Source organism: Vollenhovia emeryi, unplaced genomic scaffold (assembly GCF_000949405.1).
Source record: "Vollenhovia emeryi isolate VEMERY1.0 unplaced genomic scaffold, V.emery_V1.0 DF939314.1, whole genome shotgun sequence".
In the NCBI taxonomy this organism is placed as follows: Eukaryota; Metazoa; Arthropoda; class Insecta; order Hymenoptera; family Formicidae; genus Vollenhovia; species Vollenhovia emeryi.
In genome coordinates, this window is record NW_011967052.1 from 113,295 (window position 1) to 141,134 (window position 27,840).

The following is a 27,840-nucleotide window of genomic DNA, read 5'->3' on the forward strand; positions in this document are numbered from 1 at the left end:
TAACATATATGCTACAGATACATAAAAGTTCCATGCAACAGTTTGCATACTGCAACCATGAGCAAGATAACTATAAAATAAAATATTAATTTAAAATTAATGATTTAATAAATATAAGATAAACTTACTACAAGGTAATACATAAACGATGTTCGGCGGACAGAGGCTCACGAATACTTTTCTTCGTCAGAGGCTCTTTAACTAAATTTAACAGTTTCTCGAACTATGAGATGGTCATTTGGGTATATTTAAAAAATTCCTCGTGGTCATTATTTTTCAGGAATTGAAAAAGAGTATGAAAATGATATTTCTCTTTACGCTGTAACAGCATTAGCTGCACCCAATATTTTCTTTTTCGAATCATGTTTCTTTTTTCCCTAACTAATTGTAGCATTATTGCAGCCAAATTAACAGTCACAAGTGCTATATTTTTAACTCGCTGAACATCCATTGCACACAATTGCGTTTTCGATTTAGATTCTGTCAAAACACAAAATACTTCTTTAATTCTTTACAGGTTAGAAACAACTCCTTACTGATTGTTTCGTTAAAGTTACGTTACGGTTACGGGCTGCCATTGTAAATTATACGGGTCGATTTCTTACGGTAACAGTTACGTAAGGATTACGGATTCTCATTGTGTAGGTGCCTTTACTCTGTTATCATCTGACGACTGAAAAGTCACGTTTGTGACTACCGCTCGTTTTACGCTCATTTCAGGATATTAATTTGAGTAATTTTTAATCAATCGTTTTCTTTTTTTTCTATCTTTAGACCCACGTAGAGGCGATTAGTCGCACGAACTGCTCCGCAGCAGTGTTTCGCGGTGCGTCAGCAATGTTTACCATTAAACGCGCCCGTCGAACGGCATTAGTCGCGATAACGACGTCGGTGAATGATACTGTATCTTCCGATTGCCCCAGATATATAGATTAACTCGGACCGCTGCCGTTCTCATTGCCAACGATGTTCCGCCGCGATTAGAGTCCACCGGGCACGCGTTAGAGCGGAATAACGGGCGCCAGTTGCGTTTTCGCTGCCGCGACGACGTCGACCGTCCGGGGTGAAGTTTTGCAGCGCGGAAATTCGCACCGCCGTGACCGGGAATGCAGCGGCGTTTATTAATGCGCGAAGGATCCTTGAAGCCTCGATGACTCGCCGCGAAACGTGCGGCAGCATATCATTTTGTCATCCAACACCGCCGCGATTGTTGTCGACGGTCCGGTACACGTTGTACATACACGTGTGTGCGTGCGCGTCGCGCGTTCGCGAGGAAGCTACTCGAGATCTCCTCGCGGAGGCGGAGACCACGGGACGTCTCGTGCGTGCGAGGTGGTAACCGTCGCCGCGCGATGCCGTGCTCGTGATAGCGGCTGGATAATAATTGTTTGTCGTCAGTATGGCGAGGAGGAGAGTGAGGTGCGCGTACTTGACGAATGTCCTGCGATTGTGATCGCGATTTAACGCGAGAGAGTAGCTGTGAACTTTACGAGAATCGTTAGTCCTAGTCTAGTAGATAACTTAAGCCCTTAAGTCGAGTATTCTTCGCATTTTCGACCGTGATTGGTCAATTTCTTAGAGCTTAGGGCTTGAATCGTCTATTATAGACTGGGACTTGGAGAGACGATCGCACGCTGATCGTCGGCTATGGATTAAGGGACGTGTGTGATCAATGTCGAGTATTCTTCTCATATTCGACTGCGATTGGTCACATCATAGTCGACGATCAGCGTGCGATCGTCTCTCCCAAGTCCCAGTCTATAATAGACCTGTCGAAAATGAGAAGAATACTCGACTTTTTCTTAGAGCTCAGCGCTTGAATCGTCTATTATAGACTGGGACTTAGCGAGACGATCGCGCGCTGATCGTCGGCTACCATCGCCTTTAACGATCTTGTCGACTCGTATGGATTAAGGGACGTACGTGACCAATCGCGGTCGAGTATTTTTTTCATTTTCGACTATGATTGATCAATTTCTTAGGGCCTAGTGCTTAAATCGTCTATTATAGACTGGGACTTGAGCAAACGGCACACGATACTATTTTTCCTACTGAATTGCTTACGTGAACCAATAAAGATGCAGAGCTCTGGATCAGGTGACTTAAGGCTAAATCCTGATTGGCTTTCGTAAGCAATCCAGTAGGGAAACCAGTATCGTGCGCCGTTGGCTTTAGCGAAACGATCGCACGCTGATCGTCGGCTACCATCGCGCATGGATTAAGGGACGTGTGAACGTGTAGGTCCGAGAAATTGTTTACGTTCGATCGGAGCGTAATTAAGTAAAACGAGTGGCGATTCACGGTCCTATCTCTCTCCCTCTCTCTCTCTCTGAATATTAATAGCGGTGCTCCAAGCGTGCAAAATGTGACCTTGTGGGTTTTACCTGGGGTGCCTGGGGTGCCGAGGGTGACGGACGAAACGCGCCCACTTGACATTATCTGAATACGCTTTCGTTATCTAATCGCGTCGCTTAATTCAAAGCTTATTTTAGAGCTAGATATCTCTCCGCTCACGGAACGCTCCTATCAATTCTAATCACGCGCGCCATTTGATATTCCCTGTACCGTTGCTCTCAACGCGCGCCAGGGGAGAAAGAATTACGAGCAAACGAAATTATCGGTGTTTTTATGCGGCGATCGGATCGGGGGCGAAGCCGGCGCGAAGCGCAGCGGCGACAATTTAACAATTTAACCGATTATTATATCATGTCTCGTGCCTGACTAATTTATTTATTCGCCAATGAAGCCGACTGAACGATGCCGTGTCCGCTCTTATTAATTAAAAGAGCGCGGTGCGAAATCGTTTCGCGATGAGTCGTTTCCGGACTCGGTCCGCAAATTGTGCGTTCTCGGGAATAAAACTAATTCGCCGGAGCTTTTTTTCCCGACGAGTTAAATCCGTCCCCGCGAACGTCAGCCGCACCGCACCCTTCAATTCCATTTGATACCTTGTTGACACCGTGACAGGTGTCAATTTGCCAAGTGAGAGCGACCTTTTCTCAGTGTACGAGTACGAGGGGTCCGGTCGGCCCGGTCGATCGCTCGCTCGCTCGTCCGCCGAACACCTGCGATAGCGGTTCCCCTGGCGATCGATGACAATCCTGACCGGTGTCTCGGCCCGCCCGCGTCCATCCGTCCGTCCGTCCGGAGACCAACCGCGTCGGCGACGACGTGGACGGCGGTCGCGCACCGGGGAGGCCGCTACGTCGACGACGGTCCCGCTCTTCGCGTCGGGCGAATCTCCCCGGTCCGTCCTTAGTACCGTTTCGCCGGAGACTATCGGCGGGCGGCGGTGGTCATGGCACGCGCGTTGCCTGGCTACGCCACGCGATTCGCGGCCAGGCACGGCATTTAGGTATAGTTCACGTGTGCTGGAGGCACGAGGCAGCAACGACGACGCCGCCGCCGCCGCCGCCACCGCCACCGCCACCGCCACCGTCCCGACCCCCGTGCTCGTCCCCGTCCCCGTCGCTCCCACCATCCTCGACTTTGTCGACCCTGTCGCGTCACGCTCCCTCGACCCACCCTCTCTCTCGACTCGTATAACCCACCCTCGCCGCCACCCTCTCTCTCTCTCTCTCTCTCCTCGCCACCGTTGCCGCGGAGAGAAAGGTGCTCGCGGAGAGAAAGGGAGACGGAAAGTACTCTACGCCACCTTTGTACCGGCGCGGCGGTAATGTTAAACCACCCGCTCGCCTAATCGCGCGCGAGGGTGGAATTTCGGCCAGCTGGTCGCTTCGCGCGCAACGTGCCTCGGTGCGGCGTGGCGTGGCGCGGCCTGGCGTGGCGTGGTGTGGTATCAGATCGCCAGTCTCTCGTCGCGGCCCGATGTCGCCACATAGGTATCACGATGGTATCGTATTTCATCTGGGCAAAGTGTCGTGCGGGATTCGATCGGATCTCCGCGCGGAATTGGCTTCTCGAATGTGGAAATTGATAGATCCGCCTGTGCGTCGGCGGACGGGTGCGTCGTTTAAGTTCCCTGCGTCGTCGATCAACCCTGTTTGCGGAGAGCAAAGTCCGTAAACACGCGCGGAGAGAAATCGAATTGCGGGGAATTAAAGTCGCGCGTACCCGTCGAGACGCGGCTCCTCGATCGTCGTAGCTGCGGCCCGGCGAAATGCCCAATTAAACGTCACGTGCTGTTCAGCGAAATGTAGAATTAAATGTCATTTGCATTGTTTCATGAACCGCGCGTTAGCTGTTGTTATAATTTTTATTGCCCCGGATGATATTTTGCAACAAAGGGCCAAGTTTTCATCGCATTTTTTTAATACAGTCGCACCAATATTCGCGTCTTTTTTTTACTTCGTTTTATTCCGAAACACCCATTCGGCGTTTAATTGTTTATTCAAAATTGTATCGAACTATGCGGCGCAACAAATGTTAACGTTTTAGAAGAGTACGTAGCACCGAGGGGTGTAACCACTAGCTAAAACGTTGTCCCACCGATTACATGATTTTGTTAGACTTCATACGATGTCATCTGATTACAAGTCATTTCATCTGCAATTGCAAATAATTTCCGTATATGCACGTTTAAAAATAGGCGACGTTGTTAAGAGCTGTTAGATTTCCTCGAAACATTATATCTTTTTGATTTTACTAATAAGCATTTGCTTGTAGACGTAATTTCAATTAAGATTGTAGGATTCGGTTAGGTAGAAAACGTGTTTCCTCGCTTCCCACTTTTCCCACCAGTCTACCCGTGGTCTTAACGAGAAGTAATTTTGTATCGGACAAGAATGGGTGAAATTGAAATCAGCATTACTTACCTTTAAAAAAAACTACCCTTCTCTCACTTATATGTTACGTCATTTAATCTCCGCCAAATTCTTTGTGCTAACAGTCGTAAAACTTTGTGCCTCGCCAGTGCTCATTTCGACACACACCGAGAAGTAATTTTGTATTTGTATCGGACAAGAAAGGGTGAAATTGAAATTAGCATTACTTGTCTTTAAAAACCACCCTTCACTTATATGTTACGTCATTTAATCTCCGCCAAATTCTTTGTGTTAACAGCTGTAAGACGTTTTGCCTCCAAGTGCTCACTTCGACATACACCGAGAAGTAATTTTGTATCTACTCTTTATTGTTCTAAATTTGCGCGCAAAGGTGTATCAACTCATCCTAACAGCAACTACTTCAGTCTTATTATAAAAAAAACGCGCTTATAGGCTTGAACTAAGATACATATTTGAATGTTCACTAAAAGAAGTAAATTTTGAGGGAAAATGAAAACGAGCTGAGAAAATGTTCAAAAATGTTCTAACAAGTGAAGAAACTTGAAAATAAAGGCAAAACGATTACATGGAGATTTCGTAAGGATTTCATAATGGTTTCGGAGACACTGTCCCACGATTGCATTGTGGTTACCCCATTGCACCGCACGGTACGCGCGTCAGAATTTTCGTTTCTTCCCTCGCGTACGAATTCCTCGACCAATCTCCCGATTGAGAATTCTCATTCGACACGGAATAAATCTGCCGCTGCCTGCGATCGATTTTTTTTCGAGTTGTGCACCGTTCTATTTCGCACAGCCACCTTGGCTTCGTGCACGAATGTCATTAGAACTGCCTAAATGCAAAACATGCCGAGTATGCACGAGGAATGAAAAATAGCGGCGCACGAAAATGCCGCGATTGGCATTGCCTCTCCCGCGACTGCCGCACGGCCCGCCCGACGTCAGGGGTCTTGATTACAGCGGAATAAATTAGCATATGGGATATTATGATTCATTTTCGGGGCGACGCGGCGGTGATCGAAAACCCAAAGCGCCTATTCTCGGAGTTAAGCGCCGAGAGGTGCCAAGTGTTGTTTGCGTAGTAATCGGAACGCACGTTCCGTCTAGACTGCGGGAGCATCTCGAGTGGCGAACGAGCTAAGCTTAGATCTCGCCTAGGCGTCCAAGGTGTATTTCTGTGCAATTCGACAGGTGGCCCTTAGACTCACCGTGATAAGTAGCGACGCTCGATGACGCCGTTCCTCTTTACGACGAGACGACAGTGAGGTCGAGCCACGGCACACGCTCGGTCGTCTAAAGAGACACAGTGTCCTCGATTGGTTTGCTTTTATTTTCCAAGTATCAGGCCGCGCGCGCTCTTCTACACGGAGAGAATTTCTCCTTCGAAAATCTATCCTGAAAATTATGTAATCGTGGGACAACACGGCGTTTCGAGCAACTTTATGAGAGCTTTTTGAAATTTTACCATACACTTCACTATTAATTATACTCTGTGCATATTTCACTAGTAAAATGTATGGTAAAATTAAAAAAACTCACTTTAAAATGCCGCGTTGTCCCACGATCACATGGTTTTCAGGATAAATTTTACGAGAAAATTCTCTCCGTGCACAAAGAGAAACACGAAAGACAAATTCGATCGTTTCCCTCGTCGACAGGAATCGATTATTTACGAAGTCGTGCGTGTCTCATTGATTGTTTGTCGTATTATTATCATGTAGTTGACGTGAAAGACTCGAATGTCGTTCGCGAGCGACATTTAAATCCCCCGTTAACGACGGATCCGCGGATTTCATTCGGCCTGTCGCCGGAAATACCGCGAGGTATTTCGCGCCCACGCGAACCTTTCGCGCTGTATTTACACGGGCGATAAACCGAGCCGCTGTCGGATGCATCGCGGCGAATCGGATCGCCGAGGGATGAAGATTCGCTCGGTTTTCCGACGGAAATGTTACGTAATATCGCATAGGCGACGCCTGGCGAGGGTCCATAAATCCTCGCGGGATCATAAAGCGGAAGAGCGGGCGCTTGCTTTTACGCGCGTGCATTTACGTTCGAAAAACACTTTCGCCGCGGCCGCTCCTCGTACCTCGCCGGCCCGGCGAGAGGAAGGAGGGAGGAACGGAGGTTTCTCCACCAGGAGAATCGCCGGAAGTACCGCGGGAAACGTTTCCTTTCGGTCGCCCGTGCGCGTGCTTTGTGCCGACGTGCCTTCCACGTAAATCACGCCTTATCTCCCGCGTGTCAGCATCCGGGGATCTCACGGTACGAACTGTACATCCACGTCTCCTTGTTACGCGTTTAGCAGTAAATGCGACGTCTTATCTGCGTGTCGCAATCAAAGAGGGAAATGTTCCGAGAGATAGAATGTAAAAAGACACGATCCCCTTCCCCCCCCCCCCCCGAGTGGAGAACGCGTGCCAGTGACTTACATTTGACGTTGAACGACTTTTCCTTATCAGGCCGCGTTTCCCGGGCCTCGTCGGGTCAAGGCGACTCCGTGCGATCGTAGGGTGAGGCGGCCAACTTCGTATCAGATACCAAGTGCGGATCAACAGTTTGACGGGTCGCTAATAAGCGACATGAAAACATGATCGATGCCTTTTATGCGTGGGGGAAACCGCTGACTGAAATCTTGTACGCCAATGCCCACTAATGCCCAGTGGGCATTTATCCCGTTTTATCTTATTTTATCTTATTATATTATAATGTCCCAGCAAGGCCTAATGCCCAAAAAGTGCCTAGTAATGCCCGGTAATGCCGCAAATCTGTACACCACAATTAACGCCCGCGGCGGTTTTCCCCCTCGCTTTTGTGATATCGACCAATATAGCATAGTTGTAAATAAATAAAAGGAGCAAAATTTCATTGAATCGCTTTAAAATGTCGCTCATTAACGACTCATCAAATTGCTAGTCCGCATTTGGTATCTGGAGACTAATTCTGCATCCTAAATAAAATTCCGTGTCTATAAATAAAGCTACTCGCTTTTAGCATTTTCACTGTAGCGTAAGATAAATTGATCCTCGGATCCGAGGGTGGCCCACCTTACCCTACCCGGCGACTGACAAGGCAGGTAAACGCGAAGGATCCCGCGTTCGTTGCCGATCTTGTTGCGCCGGTGTCGTTGAAATGCGAGCGATCGAAACGATCGGGGCGTCGCTCGTCCCGATTGACACGGCATATCCGCAAGCGCATAATTTTCCCCTCTCGTTTATTTGCAGACTCGTCAGAATGGTGGGTAGCATGCCCAGCGGATGGATGAGGAGGATCCTCCTCTTCCTCGTCCTGATGACCGGTATTCTGCTGATCGCCATGTACGCCCACGCCCCGCCACTCGCGTCGCTCCAGCCGTTCGCGACGCGACGGTAAGTGACTTTTTTTTTTTAAATCGCGGCGTGGTTAGCTGCCTCTCGAGCGGACAATTCGGCGAGTAAAAATCTTGCGAATCTCTTGACGTTCCGTTGATCGAAATAAATTCGCGGACACGCGCTACCGCCCTGTTATGCGGGTCTCTCCGGAGACTCCGCTCTTTTTTCGTGTCGTTCACTCACGTCTGTGATACGTAGAATTTTGTTTCTTTTTTGTCACGAGGAGAGAGATCTCCCAAGAGTTTAGAGAAAACTGTAAGGCAAGAGGTGAAGATTGAGCGCGAGATCGCTTAATTTTTTTGTTTCCTTTTCAATATTTCTGTGTTTTTCTGTTAACACGCAGCCAGCGCAGGTACCTTTGCCCGCGCTGCGTATAATTAATCCAGCGCCTCTTCTGATGATTTTTCTCACACTGCATGTTTTTTGTTTCTTATTTTGAATTTATTTCGCACTCGCAACGCGATGAAATCGTGCGCATCGAAGAAGACTAGAGGACTTGCAGCGCGGCTTGGTTAATTACCTGGTGGGTAATGAAACCACGATCGGACCCGGGGAACGGCTCTACGAGTATCTGGAAGAGCCTAGGTAACGGACAGCCCCCGACCGGGGGTGGAATCTTAATGCTAGACGAAATGTATACCGCGCATATCTTCCATTCGAACCCCCTGCATTGGTCTGGTCCCAACTCTTCACGCGCCCATGTGTCTGGTTCGGGGGGGGGGGGGAGCATTTTTTGACGACCCTCTCCATTTTCGCGGTGTTGCAGCGTATCGAACGGCGCTGTACAAAAATTCGCTTCGAATTGTTACGAAAAAGGGAAATAAACGTTTAAAGTTCTACGGGGAAAAACCGTGCAGCCTCTCTCTTTTTCGAGTTCTAAATTTTACAGAGGGACGAAACCGCGTTTGCATTTCAGAGAGGAATTCGAGTCCTCAATTTTGCAAGACAGAATCCGATATCAATCGTACGTTAAGGATTTATATACGTAAAGGTCTATATGTGTGTATCGTCTGCAAAAATAGCCAAATCTATGTATCCAGTATGTATCCAGATTTACTCCCGATAAACCGAATTTATCGCGTTCGACGATATTATACGCTTCCGCTCTACTCTCGTCTTGTATTTTATTTTATTTTTCTCCCCCCCTCGGAACCAGTCACGTGCCGTCCGGTGCCGCGATCGGACGTTGCCCCCCCCCCTGCCCCCCCAATTAGGAAGCTGTCCAGGCATGACCTGCAACACCGTCGGTCGTCTCGGCGAACGAAATCCCGAATGTCCTGAATTTCCACGCGGGCACTCCCTCCGGGAGTACCTCTCACGCCCTCCTCTCGCGACTCGTCGCACCTCATTCCGACGCTCGCCCGTTTAATCCACTCGCTACGCGAGCGCACGCCCGTCATACTAAACGCACGCCTGCACCCGCTATTGTTACGCACCATTGTCTCGCCACGTTGCGCGAATCGCACGGTCGCCGCCGTCTGTTCCTGGGCTCGCTTCGCGCGAGCCCGACTCCGCCGGCCTTTCCGTTCCGGGGAGCCGGGACTCGCCCTCGGAGGCAACGCGGGCGGCACGCCCGCGAGTTCGCGACAAGCTGGAAGAGAACGCAAATTTTTTTTTTTTTTAGGGAGGGCGGTTTTCCGAGAGAACCCCCGAGAGACCCCCCTTCGCGCCCTCGTAGCAATTTCAAGCGCGAGATACGGCCGATCTTTCAATTAGTTCGCTGCGTCGCGAAAAAAAAAATACCCGCGTAAATACCCAACCCGTTCGCTCCACCCGCGTTTGCCTCTCGAATTTCATCGGGGCACTCATTTTTCAGGCGTTCCCTCCGTTCGACGCGCCCTCGTTCATTTTTCCATTCTCCCACTTCGGGCAGACGTTATTCCGTTCCACGATTATGCCGGCTATTTTCTTGGGCGCTTCTCTTCGTTCGGCAAACATTAGCCTCCCTCTTTCTCCTCCGCTTTTCTAATTCGAACGACGCCGGCGATATCGCTTTTTGCACTTTCATTCCCCATGCCGTTGTAATGAGCTTTTCATTTGCCAGAGGTACGATATCATCAGTTTGACCGACATAGGGAATAAAAGTCGCGGTAGGTAGATCTGATCTCGTTTTTTTTCTCTCTCTCTCTACCAAAATAAATGGACTCTCGCGGTTCGCTTTCTTAATTTATGAAATTGTTTGCTGTACTCCGAGGTGAATTACTCGCGATCTGTTTTTTTAACGTTTAATGTTTATTTTAATTATCGAATATTAATATTGTACGTTTTTAAATATTTGCTCTTTCGCCAAGATAAAAACATATCTATATTTAATGTCCACATAGAGTAATCCACGAGAAAGCGATATTAAACTTTTCGTGTGACTTTTCTACCGTTAATCATCTATATTAATTTCTTATGACGTTGTTAAGCTGCTTTGTTGCTTCCCTTATTTGCTTCTGTTTCGCGCGCACAATTCGCAAATGCACAAATCGCTATTATTTAAGAGCCTACTTAATTATTAAATACGATATGTGTGTACATATTATTATAACACTTTCATATAAATATAATGTTTGGGGAGAAGATTACTAACCCCGTGACATATTAAGTTTCTCAACCGCCACTTCGAACCTGCAAAATGGTATTGTGAGATGAAATCGCATGTTGTCCCCTTGAATGTACCTGTCATTTTTAACGTTTCCTACATTTCGATTGCGAGACAGATGTCTGTAAACTGGCTCGCTCAAAGAAGGAACACGATCGCTTGGCAATCCGTGATACGACGAGCGTCGGTTGGATGTATTTGAGAATTTGTCAAAGCGAAGTTTTGTCCCCCCTTTTAAGGGAGAGATTTGTCGCATTTTGATCTGAAAGAATCAATATCTATCACCACAGTCGTACCACAGATTGCCCGATAAAAGCATCCCGTGCGTTACGTGAAAGATCGAGGTGCAAACTCAATTTCCACTCGATCGTAGGACGTTTCAAAGTCCGTGGTCCTGGGCGTGCGTGGCGAATCGATGCGAGAGACGTGCAGTCAGGTCCTCGAGGACATCCTTGGCGACCTGCACCGCGCATTGCGGAGGGAACACTCGGCTGTTGTGGCCGAGACCGACGGAGAGCGTCGTCCTCGGCGACGACAGTGTCATCCTGCATCTTCAGCAGATCGAGTTTGTCACCGTGAATACGAGCGATCAGGAGACCAAGGATCTGCTGGAACATGCGAAGGATGTCTTCATCGGTGAGTAATGTGAACGTTAAATGCAACAGCTTCGTCGTTTTAATTAAGATTGAAGTCACTGTTTTATATTGTACGGTGGGAAATTGCTGAATTCCTTTTAAGCAATGCTCACATTGCCTCGCGTAATTAAATTGACGAGGAATCGCTGCTTTCTACGTCTCGAGTCGAATATTTTGGCCTCGGTTTAGACTCGTATAATTTTTTAACTGGGCGCAACGAGGTCGAACTAAGGTCTTTGTGCCGGAGAAAATACATAAAACTTGTGACCTCAGATAGGCCCGAGTCGCTATTTCCCTTTTAGCAGTAAAGAGGCCAGTGCGAGTGTAATCAACGGAGGTCCGGTAGATCCTCTTCGGCCTAAGAGATTTCAAAGAGGGTGAAACATTCTATCATGTTCTCTTTGATGGTCAGAATGAGGTTGAACACAACTTTTTTTTACTCATCCGGGCCTCAAATTGGAGTTTTACACCGACTCCGAGGCCCGCATGAAGACAGAATAGAACAATTGAGGCCGATTCCGGTACCAAACACTCGACTCGGGGTGAGACGTTCCTTTGATCGCAGGGAACGTCAGGAGTCTGGTCAAGGTGCTGAACGCCAAGAGTCGATCCGGTATCGATTCGTTCATCGTGTATCTGAGCGCTGGCAACGCGCGGGGCACTTTGACGCTGGATACCGACGAGTCGTACAAGCTGGAGGTCACGCCGAAGGGAAAGGTCCTGGAGGCAAGAATCACGGGCAGGAGCTACTTCGGAGTGCGGCATGGTCTCGAGACCCTCAGCCAGCTGATCTGGTGGGACGAGGCTACTGGCAAGCAGGGCGCTCTTCGCGTCCTTACGCGAGCCTCCATCGAGGACAAGCCCGCGTTCCCTTATCGCGGGCTTCTCGTCGATACCGGCAGGCAATTCTTTCCCGTCGAGGAACTGAAGAGGGTCATCGATGGCATGGCAGCCACGAAGCTCAACACACTGCACTGGCACCTCACCGATTCCCAGAGTTTCCCGTTCGACTCGGCGCAGTTCCCGGAGATGGCCAGATGGGGCGCTTACAGTGGCGATCACATTTACACACCAGACGATGTCAAGGATTTGGCCGATTATGCGAGGATACGCGGCGTCAGGATCGTCGTCGAGATCGATTCTCCGGCCCACGCCGGCGCCGGCTGGCAATGGGGTGAGTTCCACAGAAGATGTTAAATTCCGGATATAAGTAGAATCGTTTGTATGTACAACATTAATTCTTATTGGCATAGAATTTTCACTATTAATTTTTATCACCATCAGGTGCGGAACATGGCTTTGGTGAGCTGGCGTTGTGCGTGGATCAGCAGCCGTGGTCGTCCTACTGTGGCGAGCCAAACTGCGGCCAACTGAATCCCATAAATGAACACTCGTACCGGATACTCGAGGGTCTGTACCGCGAGCTATTAGATCTTACCGAGGTGCGCGATTTAGTGCACCTCGGCGGCGACGAGGTGAATCTCGAGTGCTGGGCGCAATATGGCAACATCACCCTAGCCATGCAGGCGCAAAACATGACGGACCATCACGCGCTTTGGGCGGAGTTTGAGACCAAGATGTTGCAGCGGTTGATTCGAGCGAATCACGACAAGGTGCCGAAGGCGGTGATCCTGTGGAGCTCGCCGTTGACCAAGAGGCCTTACATCATGATGCACTTCGATCCGAAGATTCACGTGATCCAGTCTTGGGGCGGCAGCAATTGGCCGGAAACGCCGGACCTGCTGGAGGACGGCTTCCGGGTGATCCTGTCGCATGTAGACGCGTGGTATCTGGACTGCGGCTTCGGCAGATGGCGAGAGAGCGGCGAGGCCGCGTGCGGCGAATACCGCACCTGGCAGACTGTCTACAATCACCGTCCATGGAAGGACTATCCGCCGCAGCAGTTGCCTCTGGTGCTCGGCGGCGAGGCGGCGATTTGGAGCGAACAGACGGGACAGTCGTCCCTGGGACCTCGACTATGGCCCAGGGCATCGGCACTCGCTGAACGATTATGGTAAGTGATGTAATGTGGCAGAGACGTGACGATTTCTTCCAGTAGTATTCTCATGACGAGAAATGTTTTGTTTTATTTTAGGAGTGACCTACCGACGAACAGTTACTCCACGGACGAGAATGTTTACACCAGGCTAGCCATGCATGTAGAAGTCCTGAACAGCAGAGGCATCAAGACGGAGTCTATGTGGCCGCAATGGTGTTCCCAGAATCCCGGGAAATGTCTCTGACCGATCGTTAGAGATCCGCTGACTATCCACCAGCCGTGCCACGAGTACTGCTCTTGCGGCGCAGATAAACACGTAAAAACGGGGCTACGCAAGAAGCGGCGACGTCAGCCGCAAGTCCTCTCGGTAGTCGAAATCGATCTCGTCCGACGCGCAATGACATCGCGTATTCGTGAACCATGGGACCTTTCGATACTGCACATTCTGCCGAAACTGACAATCGTTCCCGCTCGATAAACCACTCGGCGGCTTTCTTACTCGCGAGAAACAAACGCCGAAGGATCTCTTCGGCGAACGTCGTCGATATAACGAGTAGCCAAGAAGCTCTCTCTGCGTATGCAATGTATATGCAAATATGATAAAGCTGCGAGAGGTCACGCAAAGCGTGTGAGCCGTGACTTTGAACTAACATGCATTAACTTAACGTAGAGGAACGCGTGGCTGGGACACGTAACTTAACGTTAGGACAAATGAGTCTCTTACGTGGAGGTTCGGAATCAAGCTTCACGCGAGCTTAGTTTTATAAGCGTCTACTTAACGAATCGAACGATTATAATTAAGTGGAACCGTGAAAATTCTATCGATGGAATGCTTTTGTGATTATTATCCATAGAATCGCTCGGAATCCGAACGTCGCTTTTAATTCTTTTCGATGTCTAGATGATATCGCTGTCTTGAAGATAATGTCTGCAAAAGTAATATATAGCGTTTGTAAATTATTGCAACAAAATTAATATATTCGTTGCAACGTTATTCGTTAGGCTGTTCTTCGGTATCACTTTCCGCTGCGTTAAAGTACAAAAATTTCGCGCTCGAGCTTCTTAAACTTTCCAGCACTCCTTTAATACGTACTTTCCAACAAATATCACATTCTGTCCCTCTCTTTTGTTTGTCGATTTGATGATAACCAAAATTCTCAATAGTACTCTATTATATATTAATCGTTTAATCACGTATACCGCATGACGGTGCACGATTGAGACAAATTGGAACAATTGTGCATCGTGCCCTGATATCGAGAGGTACTACCTCGATAGAGGCTCAATTAGAGCTAACGAGGAGGAGCCTTTAACTAGCAAATGAGAGAGAAAGGACGACGCATACGTATGTCGACGCGCGGGAAGCTTATTATCGCGTTATCTCTCGGATCCCATGAATTGGGGACACCGAGGCTGTCACGATCGTAGACTAGCTTTATCACTGGAACGCCTCAGCCAGGGGCAGTTTTGTAGCGCGTATACATATATACATACACACACATTCATTATATACATATATATGTATACATACATACATACATATATATACATATAATTTAGCTTTTTAACAATCGAGATTACATTACTGAAAGTATAAGTAACAAGTAACGAAAAAGGTATGTGTATGCATGTGGTGATATAGCAGTTCTGACGTAACGAATGCCGATTGAGAGAAAGAGTATTTGTGTATCTGCGAGTCGTCTATATTAAAAATTATAATGTATAATGATGAAAACGCTTGATATCAGAGAGCTTGAGATTCGTCAGCGCGCGACGCTAATAGAAATTTATTACTTATTGTCAACGTAAAAGTGCTCAGGGCAGAGTGACACAATCGTTGGACGCTTCTTGCGCGCGCGGAAGACGAAGGATACGTCCGAGGATCTCTCTGCTACTTTATTCACTTGAACAATATTAAGGACTTTATCTCACAAGAGATTGAATTGTTTGTCGATTTGAAAAGAATTGAAAAGAATTGAGCTTAATATGATTATATCACTCCTCGAACGGATATTTAATTAATTCATGATTGGTTTGAAATAGAAACAGTCACTTGTACGGCAATCTGTGTGTACGAAAGAAATAAGAAAAAAAAACGTTTTAATGTGATAATTCTCCAGTTTGAAAAAAAAAGAGGCATCACACTGTAGTATTTTTGGTCTGATAATGAAATCGCTGTGATTTCATTATCGTATTGTGATTTCTAATCAAGTCCTGCCCGCGCGGAAGATGACGTCCGTATCACCACAAAAAAAAATCCGACTGATAGAACTTACGCAAAGAAACTTGCCCAATTATAATAATTCCAAGGTGCGTACGATTGTCGAAGCGAGCGATCACGATTGCGAAACGAGAAGCGCGTGGAATTCGCCCCCTCAATCCCCGTAGTACAACGTGGCCTATGAAGTAAGAAAACGTGAGTGATTCTTGGGAAAACTTGTACATACTTCGCAACGACGTAGGGAGCAACTTATAATATATAGATAGGTATGTAGATAGAGACAAATAGTTGAGATAATTAGGCGAATCGATAGACGGTTATTTAGGCGAATAAGTAGGCGAAGACGAATAGGCGAACCGCTTACGAGGGACGATGGGGGGGGGGGGTGAGGAATGTGATGCGAATTATAAGAAGGGACGTTGTGGAATATCTGTACTTATTGACACTTACCGATATCGATGGCTGTAAGAGGAGCTAATTTTCCCGTGCGTTTGCAGATACGAGATGTAAAATCGTGATAACATTTAGTAAACTAAATACCCATATTATCTTAAATTATGATGTCACTCGTGTGAAGAAGTATTAAATTCAAACGGTTATTAAAATGTGGTAGAGGGAGAGGAAGAAAGAGAAAGAGAGAGCTTTCGATTTAGTTAAGGCAGTACACTGACCGGCAGTGAATCGTTTCGCGAGAGGGGAATTGTTGTTCCCTCACTCGTTGACAATCGTCGATCGGCTAGAGTGGAGAAACAAGTCACTCTTGCGAAACGATTCATTGCCGATGACTGTACTAACTGTTGTTATTTAATTTTCCGATTGCTGCTATTTAAATTCTTTATCATTTCACACTGATATTCCTGTGACATCATAATACAAGCTAACATAGGTACTAAGGATTTTTAAGATTGCAATTGAGCGCACGAATTACTCCTCCGGATATTTCTTATGTCAAGTTCGTCTTAATATCGATTAGTGAAACAGGGCTCGATAGATGTGGATGTAAACGTTACGAGTAATGATAACAATTTATCGGTTATCGTTGAAGAACAAGAATTTTACGCGATTTTAGGACGGTGATATTTACGGTACGTATACTTACGTTATGCGACTCTCTTCGGTCCGCAACGATGAATGTATGTAAATATGACACAATTGTGTGTATGTGTGTTTTGACGGTTCTTCGAACTGATCCGAGCAGAAAGATATACTCTGTTATGACGTGTCTCTTACACGGATTTAACATAAAGTGAATTTTGAATACATCACGCTGTTCTTGCTTTATTCCCTGCAAAGACTGTTCCCTTTCTTATTGAATATGCGTGTTGAGTAAAACATTGTCGTGAACGCTTGCCAGGAAAAGCATATTTTTACATAGATATTACATTCAATGAAGAGAGTGAGATACATATAACACATCTGAAATGGTTATTAGATTTTGCATTGTCATTGAGCTTATCATATAACATCTTTTTTCGCTTTTTAGTAAGATTTTAGTAAAAAATTTTTAATACTTTTTATTTTAATTAATATTAATAATATATCAATATTTATTAGTAAAGCCACGTGGAAAATATTAATGTCCATTTGGTGCCACTTCGACCAACTCCCGGTTAATTTAATTGTTGATTAACTCAAGTAACAGAGTTGTCAACGTGACATGAAAATACATTTTGTACGGGAGAGAAATCTCTTATCGGCAGAAAGGCTGTTGGTGACATTGAAAGTTAATCGTCGATTACTTTAACCGGAGTTTCGTCGAAGTGGCTCTAATGTCCACTTCTACAAAGTAGTTTAACTTTAATCTTGGTTCAATTTGCTTTTCATCTCTTTCCAACTCTTAGAATTAGAAAAAAGATCGAAAGAAAGTTAATCTGTATTGATAGAAATGGACGTAAGTAACATCCAGTAAGAAATAATAGTTGAAAAGGTGTTGAATCGTTATCGAATCGACGTAAAATCCTTCGAATAGACTTCGACTGAATGTCTCTTCGATTCAACGTCTTTTCGACCAATTATTTCTCACTGGAACATATCTTTGAAAATTGTATCATTATATCCTTGATAGAGCCATAACAATATCGACATCTGTTTTACGTCGCGTCATCGGTATCTGATATGGAAGTTGGGTCGGAATCGGATAACATAATTAGAAATTCAAACCACTAGTGGTTTGAGCTAATATTGACAACAGTCTCGAAAGGAACTTTCAAAGATTAATCTTTGATGGATCATATTTACCTACTGATTTGTTTGTATTCTCATAAATACATTGCATGTAGTATGGTGAACATTTGACGATATTTACACAACTGAAAGAATCGAACGATGATAATGTTAGGTAGAGACGAACCTCTATGAAGTTGGCACCTCATGTCTCAAAAAATCTTTTTTTTTTTAAGTTCTGAATGCACCCCGAAGAGTTCTAGAGTTCTTTATTAATTTTAAAAATAGTTCTGGCGAATTAATCTAAAAAAAATTAAATTAGAGACGATGTAATGATAAAAGAATATGCTGGAAATTGGCAGTCATCAAGTGACTTTATGAGCATTTGAGAACGACGCATATTAAAGTTTTTGAATGACTATAGACTTTTGAATGAATATTAAAGTTTTAAAATGACCACGAATTTGTACACGCAATATGACGGCTAGGAAATTCTACGTCAATTTGGATGTTAAAAAATATTTAATTCGACACAATAGTTTTTCATTGTATTCTTATATTTGTTTTGCTGAGATCTTTTAAATAGGCTTATTAAATTGTAGCAATTGCTTGCTGCCGAGAGTATCTATAATGACAGCAATTAGGAATTGCGAATCTTCGCCGTGCAACGAATACGTGTTGTTTGACAAACGATTCGTTGACATACTTGTTCAAGTTTGTTTCCACATGCGTCATTACGAGAGGATGGTCCGGGGTGCGGAAAAGCATGCACGTGCGTGTTGCCCAACGCGCAGCCGCCCTATTCACAATGATGATTCTCCGCCAAAGTTTCAGATGATCCGCGGTCACTTACACGCGCATACCCCGAGGGAAGTGCGGCCCAAACAGTGCTGTCGCTATTATTCATAACGTAAGATAATTGTGATTGCGATAAAGTCAAATTTAAAGTGAGAGATAGAGATTGTGCCGTTGATATCAAATGTTGTGCGGTAAAGAGCATCAGCGGCAAAGAGATTACGATCTATTCGTTAAGCGAGGAAATTACTTAGAACCTTTGACTAACGCTGTAATTACAATTTGTTAACAACGGTACGAGAGAAATGCTTTTGTTGTTTAGATTAAAGTCAATTTTCGCGTATTATTTACAGTAATGTTGCTAAAACAGCATATCGGAATTTTAACGCGGTGGATTTTATTCATTCTTTCCGATAGTGTTCAAATGGAACTATGTGTAACTATTGTGAATGTCCGTTTTGAATAGCGGTTGTTTTATTATAGATTAGGAAGTGGAAAAGAGTTCGTTGCAAGTTTTTTAAGATTTTCAATTCAAGACTCGACAACCGGAACAATTTTTTAATGTTAAAATTAACATTTTTCAAATTGGTTCTATATCAAATCTCTTTAAATAATTATTTTCATTTACGACATACAACTATAATACACTGCTCAAAAGAAATATAGCATAGAAAAATTTTATGCAAAAATTGGTCAACTTTGACTAACGGTAACTCCGCGAAAAATCATCGTAAAATTATGTTCTTTTTTTTAAATAATGCTTGAAACTTTAAGACACTATAGTTCTTTTTTAGGTGTGATGCATCCATCCCTATCACTGTAACACCTTAAATGTGAGGGCATGTTTGTTATATTAAAAATTACAAAATTTGACGGAGTGCATGGACTTGCTACATTTTTTTTCGGGGATACTGTTTACAGGAACATAAAGTACGAACCTTCCTCTTCAATTAAAAAAACGCGTATTTCCTCCGCATTGCTGAATTACTGCTTGCAGCCGATTCCTCATGTTAATGCAAGCTCTAATTTCTTCCTATGGAATGACATTCCCACATTCCACAGGAAATTAGGGCTTGCATTAACATGAGGAATCGGCTGCAAGCAGTAATTCAGCAATGCGGAGGAAATACGCGTTTTTCTAATTTAAACACACACACACAAGTGAGAGGCAAGGGGATTCACTTTAATCAAGCACCCCAAAAATGAGTCATTCTACACACACACACATACACACACACACACACACACACACACACACAAACGGCTCTTTTCAGGGCCATATGATGTGCAAAATCCGACCGGCAACCTGGTATGTGCCAATAATGCAAGGGTTACTTTAAAGTACTGTCCTTGCGAAAAAAAATGGCAGCGACATCTTTTTTTTAAATTGAAGAGGAAGGTTCGTACTTTATGTTTCTGTAAACAGTATCCCCGAAAAAAAATGTAGCAAGTCCATGCACTCCGTCAAACTTTGTAATTTTCAATATAACAAACATGCCCTCACATTTAAGGTGTTACAGTGGTAGGGATGCATCACACCTAAAAAAGAACTATAGTATCTTAAAGTAGAGATTTCAGGCTTTAATTAAAAAAAAGAGAACATAATTTTACGATGATTTTTCGCGGAGTTACCGTCAGTCAAAGTTGACCAATTTTTGCATAAAATTTTTCTATGCCATATTTCTTTTGAGCAGTGTATTTCACATATTTTTACGGATACCAGAAGTTTTTGCAATAAGCGAGTAAAATTGATATTACAAATTTTATAATAAAAAACTGAAGAAACGCTAAAAATGGTTGCATTGTTAATGCGCAATAATGATGCGACGTAAAAGATGCGTATGTCTAAGAAATTTCTTCAAAATATTTGTATTCTAACTTATTGCGTCTCGTATTACTGATAACGGGAACATTAAGGAATGGGTGACTTCAATTTGCACAATAATGGGTCTCGATTTAAATAATAAAGCACGATACGTTGTATGTAGAAGAGATGCGTGGATTATTGCAGTTCTACATCGTGAATAGAATGAGTGGAGTGAATGATCGAACGAAAATTGTTTCGCAATCGAGAGGTAAAAGGAAAATAATACAGATAAATTTTTCTTGTGTCTTTTTTTAGCGTCGGGATGGAAGAAACTGAAGTGGATCGTTTCTTAGCCGAACAAATACGCAAATGCGATCAATTTCTCAAAGGTAGGCTCGAATGTATATTATTCAAATATCTGTTTGACGAATTACTAAAAATTCAAAATTAATTTAGTTTCTAAAAGAATGACGAATCTCACGATAATTCTTACGAAATTTACATCTCGCGAGAAATCTTTTACGTCTTAAGAGTTTGTAAGGTCCCTTCAAGCTTGATTGGAAATTGGACGATCGATCGGAATTGGACCTCAATATGAATGTTCTACGTGTTAATTAGACATGCCGTCAACGAGAACGCCCACGCTAGGTATGTTTGGCGACGCGATGTCGGAAGCCATCGGGATCAGTTTATCCGGGGACAACGTCACTGATGAGGATCGATTGAAGAATTATCGCGGCATCGCCAAGACCAGCGCCGTCATCGACGAAGGCAACGGAACAGAGATTCGTCAATGTCCGCCGACCTTCGACGGTATACTCTGCTGGTCCAGCACTGACGCACCAGGAACAGCCACTTTGCCCTGTCCACCGGCCTCGATCATGGGATACACCGATCTCGCGAGCGACAATTTAAGAGCGCTCACGGTGGCCAGCAAGGTCTGCCTGGCGAACGGCGAGTGGTACCAGAACTCGGACGGGGTCGCCTGGAGCAACTACAGCCTGTGCGTGCTGAACAGCACGCGTTACATCGCCGAGAAGAATCTGACTTACTCGCGGTGGTACGAAACGCCGGCGGAGTACGCGTTGCTAAATGTAAGCTTCGTCCTGGCTATGCGAGCATCGAGATCGGGAATCCGCCCGCCTGCCGTTTATAATTTAGTAAACCGCGAGCGAATTAATAAGAACGGAATTTGCAATTTCTTGGCTTTCATATTCCTTCGAGCTCCGTCAGTGAGAAATAAAATGTTACCATTGATAAAATTCGTTATACTATATTATACACAGTTCTAAACTTGACGAGTAACTATAATACATATGATTTAATATTTCTCTGTAAAGAAGACATACAGATGAATTAATTGTACAGATTGTACAGATGTGCAGTTAATTGTTATGACAAAATTTTAGACTATAATAATATAATTATACTTTGTGCGATTGTTACAACAGATATACGGGATTATTTTCTTCAAATTAAACCTTAAGCCTAACACATGAATGCAACAGATTTAAAATAAAACTTGTTTATATATGCAGGTTTATATATGTTATTGCATTATTATTATTTGACAGAAATGGCTGCCGATTATCAGAATGGTATCGCATATCGGATACGTGACTTCGTTCACCACTTTAATCGTTGCCATGGTGGTTTTCTCCTTACTTAGGTGAGTGTCTTCCTCACCTGAGCACACAAATTATCATTTCTTTTTAATTTCTTTGAGAGTTCTCCACTTAACGCTAACACGTTTCCCGTATATACACGTAGGAAACTTAGGAATCCCAGAAATAGATTACACATGCATCTGTTTGCGTCCTTTATCATGAGAGCTTTCATGGCACTCCTCAAGGATTGGAGTTTTATAGACGGTATTGGATTGGCCTGGGACGTCGTCTTTGTCGACGGGAAGAGTGCTTTTGTCAGGGAGCGCAATGTAAAGAGGACAAAGATACGATTCATATTTAATTATTTAATGTTTCAACTGCGTTATAATTTTTCTCTATAATTTCTCTGTTCCGATTGTTTATCTATAAGTCTCTATGGCAATCTTACAAGCTATATTTTCGTCAAAATTAAAGATTATTAATTATATTTAATATATAATTAATAATCTTTAAATCCTCACGTCGCTGCTATTCTGTTTGCTTATATAAATATTTCAAATTGTCCGCCTGGCTGTTGTTTCTATCTTTCTTCTTAAACGGATTATCCTCATTTTCACTAATCGACGTTTTTCAGACTTGGGCCTGCAAAGTCATTACGAGTCTCTGGCAATATTTCATCGTGGCAAACTACTCGTGGATCTTGATGGAAGGAATGTATTTGCACAACCTGGTTTTCCTGGCACTATGTACCGACACCAGCACAATAACTCTGTATATTGTGCTAGGATGGGGTAAATCTACTTAAAACTGTTTAGAATCTAAAGTAACCCTCTTAAATCTCATTGGGTCGCAGTTTACTCAGATCTAATCCCATGAAACAGGTCTCCCCGTCTTGGTAGTAGTGTCGTGGATTATAATACGGCTGACTATCGAGGACATTCTCTGCTGGACAACTTATCAGAACTCCTCATTGTTTCTCGTCATAAGAATACCAATTATCATATCCATTTTGGTATGTCGAATAACGTTATACGGGCATCCGAAGTGGATATTTAAGCGGTCTTATCTTTGTCTTTCAGTTTAATTTTCTACTGTTCCTCAACATCGTCCGCGTCTTGCTTGTGAAGCTGAAGACGTCGGTGCATTTGCAACGGAAGAAGATGAAATACAAGTTAATACGTATAAAATTTTAATTGATATAAACATATTTTAGATTCATTTATTATATCCCGTGAGGGGGCATTTATCGGCAAAAATCATATTTTTCGATGAAAAGTTCAATTAAGCATATTTTCAAAAATGAAATTAAACAATCTGCTTTTAGACGCGTATTCACTTTTATTTTTAATTCAGGAGATGGGCGAAGTCGACTCTGGTTTTGGTGCCGCTCTTCGGGATACACTATACCTTTTTCTTGGGATTATCTTATCATAAGGACTACCGGGTAGAGCTCGTCTGGCTCTTTTGCGATCAGCTGTTCGCGTCCTTCCAGGTACTTGTGGCACAAAGGACCTACTCTCTGGCATAATGTACATACTCATGCGCACATTTGTGCTTTATAGGGCGCCTTCGTGGCTTTCCTTTATTGCCTGCTGAACGGCGAAGTCAGGGCGGAAATGCGACGAGCGTGGAAGGCTCGGCGATCAAAGAGAGAGGTCGACTCCTTCATCTCCGGGAATACGAGAAATTCGAGGGACGGAATCAATAGAAAGCGGCATCGATCGGAAGGCGATGATGGCGCCAATTTCGCGATTGCAACCATAAAAAAGGTGTCGGTGAAAGACAAGTAGTGAGATTCAATCGGCTGTCTCAACGTCGAGTATATGTTTTATTTATAATTCGTCTAAATATCTAACAAACACATTGATTATTATATTTATTATATAGATATTGATTGAATAGCGAATATCCGGGAATAATGAAATCATGAAGAGGTGAAGCGTTTCTTTGCAAGAAATATCTTTAATTTGGACATATAAATCCTATTGTAACTTTTCTTTCTGTAACTATACTATATTACGCTTGTGCTACTTTTCTAAATGTTTGACATGTTTCAGTATACTTGCTTCGTAAATGTTTCTATGCCGACGTTTACGTTATATAGGAATGTGTATATTGAATATGTGTGACGGCAAAGAAAATTGAGGATTAAGGAACGCCCATGTTCCTATGCGGGATCGAAAAGAATGATTTATTTTATAAGAAATTTGTTTACTTTATACCCAAATAATCATATACAAAAATATAATGTTTAGTGTAACGCATAGATCGCTGCTAAAATTAATTGTTATTAAAGTATTGCTCGAACGCTTTTGCCAATATGCACGTTTACTTATTATCTTTTAAGCTGAAGTCATTTCTTTTAATTAGTACATAAAAACGAGTAGCTTTGAAAGTTTAACTCTTTGCGCTGGAATATCGACTCGTTGAGCTCTCTGGATAAAATCCCTGCACCTGTAAATCAATTTAATTGTAGCGCAAGGGGTTGATCATACGAAGGTAACGGACAATGTAGTCTCTTGGTAAGGTCTACTATTCAGTATTGATTTTATCTTATAGGTTTCGTGCTGTTGCTGTCACTGCTATTTCATATAACTTGATTCACTTTATTCTTCTTTTAATCATTACGAGCATAAATCCGACGATATCTCGTTTGTAGTTGTTAATTTTCCTTCGTAAATATTGGAACATTTAGATATATTTCTTTAACGTTGTGTTATTTCCCAAGTTATATGTATACATATGTGTATTTGTATGTAACTGTAACATAACTGTAACATAACTGTAATACAGGGTTGGGAAGTAACTCGTTACTTGTAACGAGGTTGTACTTTTTTTCGTAACTCTAACTTTGTTACTTTCTCTCCATCTGTAACTGCAACTTAACTCAGTTACATTAATAGTTACTTTATATATATTTGAACCTTCGCAGAACGCATTAGGCCTTGCATTTGCGCATAAACGTCTTTATCGACGCTTTACAATTCAAATTGCAGATTTGATATTTTTATTTTCATTGCAAGGAAGTGACTGCAAGGTAACGATTCGTTACTTTTCGTGTAACTGTAACTGTAACTGTAACGCGTTACTTTGCAGAATTGGCAACCTGTAACTGCAAGTAGTTACATTTTTAAGGAAAAAAAACTGTAACTCTAACTAGATACTTTTATGAAGTAACTTTCCCAACTCTACTGTAATACATATTCATGTATTAATATCTTTTATTAACCGACGTTAATTTAATTATATTAGTGATGTTAATTTAATGACAAAACTAACGATTGTATATTTGCAATAATAATATATTGAACTCTTAAGATTAAAGGCTGAAGAAAAAGTATTTTTCAACATTGTGTTAAATTTAAATAATAATTTACGTGAACTCGACCGTCGATATTTAAATATATCATATAATAGAAACGCCTATGACGGTATACTGCATGGATATTCGTGCTTAAAAATATTTTTGCATATACATATGTACCTAATTTTCTTCAACACAACAATTGCACAATAACTTTATCAGTCTTGAAACACAGTATTGCCCTGAAGTCGAAAAAATATACCTCGACAATCAATTTAATAATCGATGTTAATTAAGCATCGGTAAAGTAATATCTGTAAATAAATTGATTGCGAAAAATGTTACTTTAATCGTCGTAGGCGTTTCTATTACATAATTTATCTTAATTAAAATCTCATGACACTGCAAAAGTCAACACGCATAAATATAATATTGGTACATTTATGTTGAAAATAATATTTAATCTTTATTTTATGCGTCAATAATACTTATTTCGTAAATCCGTAATAGCTGTGACTACGTTTATGAAGGCGTGCGTTTGGCGGAATGATGGGAAAAAGGGTTTCGACCGTCAAAAGGATCGTGGTAACGAGGTGTGAACTATCTCGTGACACCCGAGACGCCCGGTGGAACACATTAATCGCGTGCGTCGAGCAGGGCGTGTGCCCACGTCCTTGATTGTCGCGGCGACGATCGGTCATATCCGCGCGTACACGCGCGCATTCGCACGCGGCGCCTCGTCGTTACGAGAGTTACTCTCGACCGCACGCGTCAACCCTCGCGCGAGCAATTTCCGAGATGGGTGTTGGCCGCCGGATTGGAAGTAGATTAAAGTCCGATTGACCAATTTGCATAATTGCGGGTTCCGCGGTTCTGCCCCCTATGGAGGCGGCGGGATAGCGGGGGTGGGCTAAACCTTTCTGGGTTTGCACCAAACATTCGAGCCCCGTGGAAGGACGATAGGCTCGAAAGGAAATTGATTTTTCTTGAGCTCTCAACATGGAAAAGATTGAAGTAATAAAAGTGAAAATGTGGAAGTAAAAATTATTTGAGCATATACGACAAATAAAGCGTATAATAAATATATAATTAAAACAGCGTTGCAAATCAAAATTGATCAAGGGGTTTCTAAAAATTTTATTTCTCTTTCTCTTGTACGAATTCGATCTTTCTAAAATTCTGCGTTCCAAATACAATTTCCAAACTAATCTGAATTATTCTTTCTCAATTTCGACGTCAATTTAGCGCATCGAATTTTATTGAGCCATAACCGAAGTTCTCAAACATTCTGCGTGCGTATTTTATGAGATAAAAGATTGCAGCTATACGTCGCTGCGAAATACAAATGGACCGAGTGGATATCGGGCTTGTATGAAAGTGTTTCACGACAGAAGATGCGTCTGTGATTATTATTATAGCCGAACGACGCAGATGCGACGCGTCCGCCACCTGATCCTCCAAAGAAATCTATACTACACCAATGAACACACCCTCAATTTGCTCGCTGCTCCTACAATACATTTTAAAATAAACGTCACAGCAATCCTCTCAAAAGAGAAATAAATTCTTTTCATGATAAAACTATGTGCAATAACGTCGTGTTAGCATCTCTCGAGTAGTGTTGTACTAAATATTGCAATTGTGATATTATCTTTTATTAATAATTACTAAAATAATTAGAAGAAACATGCCACGTTTCTTGGTAATAAAGTAGCCGTTTAATTAAAGTTCCCAAGTAATTTGTTCTTGAAGTCTGACAACATGTCGATTTTATCACTGACGCAGCAAAAGAGGGATGCGTCACCGATCGTGTAGATTAAATGTCATGTCTAATAGAAAATGTTAGTCCGTAAATAAAACTGCTGCTATAAAAACCTTTGGTATGTGCGGACAATATTCTAATTCCAGATTTAAAAGATACTGAACGCAAGAACAACCAACCCCATAAAAATAACGGATTTAAAGCTTCTTATTTTAAATTACAGAAATTGTTAAGATGTTTTGTTGGAATTTATGTCGACTTTTGTTGAGACTATAATTATATGTGCACGGAAAAAATGATGTATAAACAAGAAGATCAGTGTAATTGAAATAAAATCGTTGAGACAACATCGATAAACGAAATGAACGAATTAACTAACGAAAAATATCAGATAGTTGTCTCAATCTGAATATTTAGTTCAATGCTTAAAATTAAAATCCATAGCAAAGACAATTGAGTGAATTATTTATGTTTGTGGCAGCCTGTGGCGTTATCGTTTAATTCAAGCAACCTCATCTTTTTAATTCAACAGCATTGTTTTACCGTGTGCCAATTAATTTTCCATCAACCATTCTAATTCCGAAATTTTGTATAATATATAAGACTTTTACGTGTACCAAAATAACGCCGGTTGTTCTAATGTTAATGACAAGACATATAGATCTATTTAAAAAATCAGATACGATGACGCGCTATCGATTACTTGTTCTCGACGATGGCGAATGACGGCACAGATCTATTTTTACTAATAATAATTATTGACTCATTACCTTTATTTCATTATAGGTAAAGATCATAAGCAAAAGATCCTTTCTTAAAAGAACGTGAACGCGCAATATTTTAAA

General features: G+C 43.0%; 3 protein-coding genes across 21 annotated transcripts in view; 2 read left to right on the plus strand and 1 right to left on the minus strand.

Annotated features, from left to right (window-relative positions):
- LOC105558762 overlaps positions 1 to 3,338 on the minus strand; it is a 31,578-nt gene extending 28,240 nt beyond the window's left edge. For both annotated transcript variants that reach the window (XM_012006659.1, XM_012006656.1), the window contains exon 1: positions 2,949 to 3,338. The gene's annotated coding sequence lies outside the window, so the exon portion shown is untranslated. The remainder of the gene's footprint in view (positions 1 to 2,948) is intronic.
- The window catches only part of LOC105558759 (probable beta-hexosaminidase fdl), a 67,660-nt gene extending 50,841 nt beyond the window's left edge, over positions 1 to 16,819 (plus strand). For 6 of the 16 annotated variants that reach the window (XM_012006646.1, XM_012006649.1, XM_012006643.1 and 3 more), the window contains exons 3-8: positions 7,969 to 8,112; positions 8,599 to 8,700; positions 11,076 to 11,338; positions 11,903 to 12,511; positions 12,622 to 13,351; positions 13,433 to 16,819. In XM_012006646.1, the coding sequence (XP_011862036.1) occupies positions 7,979 to 8,112; positions 8,599 to 8,700; positions 11,076 to 11,338; positions 11,903 to 12,511; positions 12,622 to 13,351; positions 13,433 to 13,580 (1,986 nt within the window). In that variant the 5' untranslated portion in view covers positions 7,969 to 7,978 and the 3' untranslated portion in view covers positions 13,581 to 16,819. Of the gene's footprint in view, positions 1 to 9; positions 1,420 to 1,456; positions 1,937 to 2,211; positions 2,238 to 3,794; positions 3,843 to 6,050; positions 6,064 to 6,921; positions 7,010 to 7,968; positions 8,113 to 8,598; positions 8,701 to 11,075; positions 11,339 to 11,902; positions 12,512 to 12,621; positions 13,352 to 13,432 lie in introns of those variants that run through there. The other 10 variants (XM_012006651.1, XM_012006639.1, XM_012006640.1 and 7 more) reach the window with 10 other exon arrangements.
- Positions 16,820 to 18,027: 1,208 nt separating this feature from the next.
- On the plus strand, positions 18,028 to 24,759 carry LOC105558763 (secretin receptor). 3 transcript variants are annotated; one of them, XM_012006660.1, is made up of 10 exons: positions 18,028 to 18,630; positions 20,638 to 20,711; positions 20,941 to 21,416; positions 21,897 to 21,991; positions 22,093 to 22,258; positions 22,564 to 22,720; positions 22,811 to 22,941; positions 23,009 to 23,100; positions 23,283 to 23,421; positions 23,492 to 24,759. In XM_012006660.1, the coding sequence occupies exons 2-10, from the start codon at positions 20,645 to 20,647 to the stop codon at positions 23,717 to 23,719; spliced, it is 1,551 nt and encodes a 516-aa protein (XP_011862050.1). In that variant the 5' UTR covers positions 18,028 to 18,630; positions 20,638 to 20,644; the 3' UTR covers positions 23,720 to 24,759. The 3 variants fall into 3 exon arrangements, with proteins under 3 accessions (XP_011862050.1, XP_011862051.1, XP_011862052.1); XM_012006661.1 differs by lacking the exon at positions 18,028 to 18,630 and having other exon boundaries at positions 20,215 to 20,711; XM_012006662.1 differs by lacking the exons at positions 18,028 to 18,630; positions 20,638 to 20,711 and having other exon boundaries at positions 20,730 to 21,416.
- The last annotated feature ends 3,081 nt before the right edge of the window (positions 24,760 to 27,840 follow it).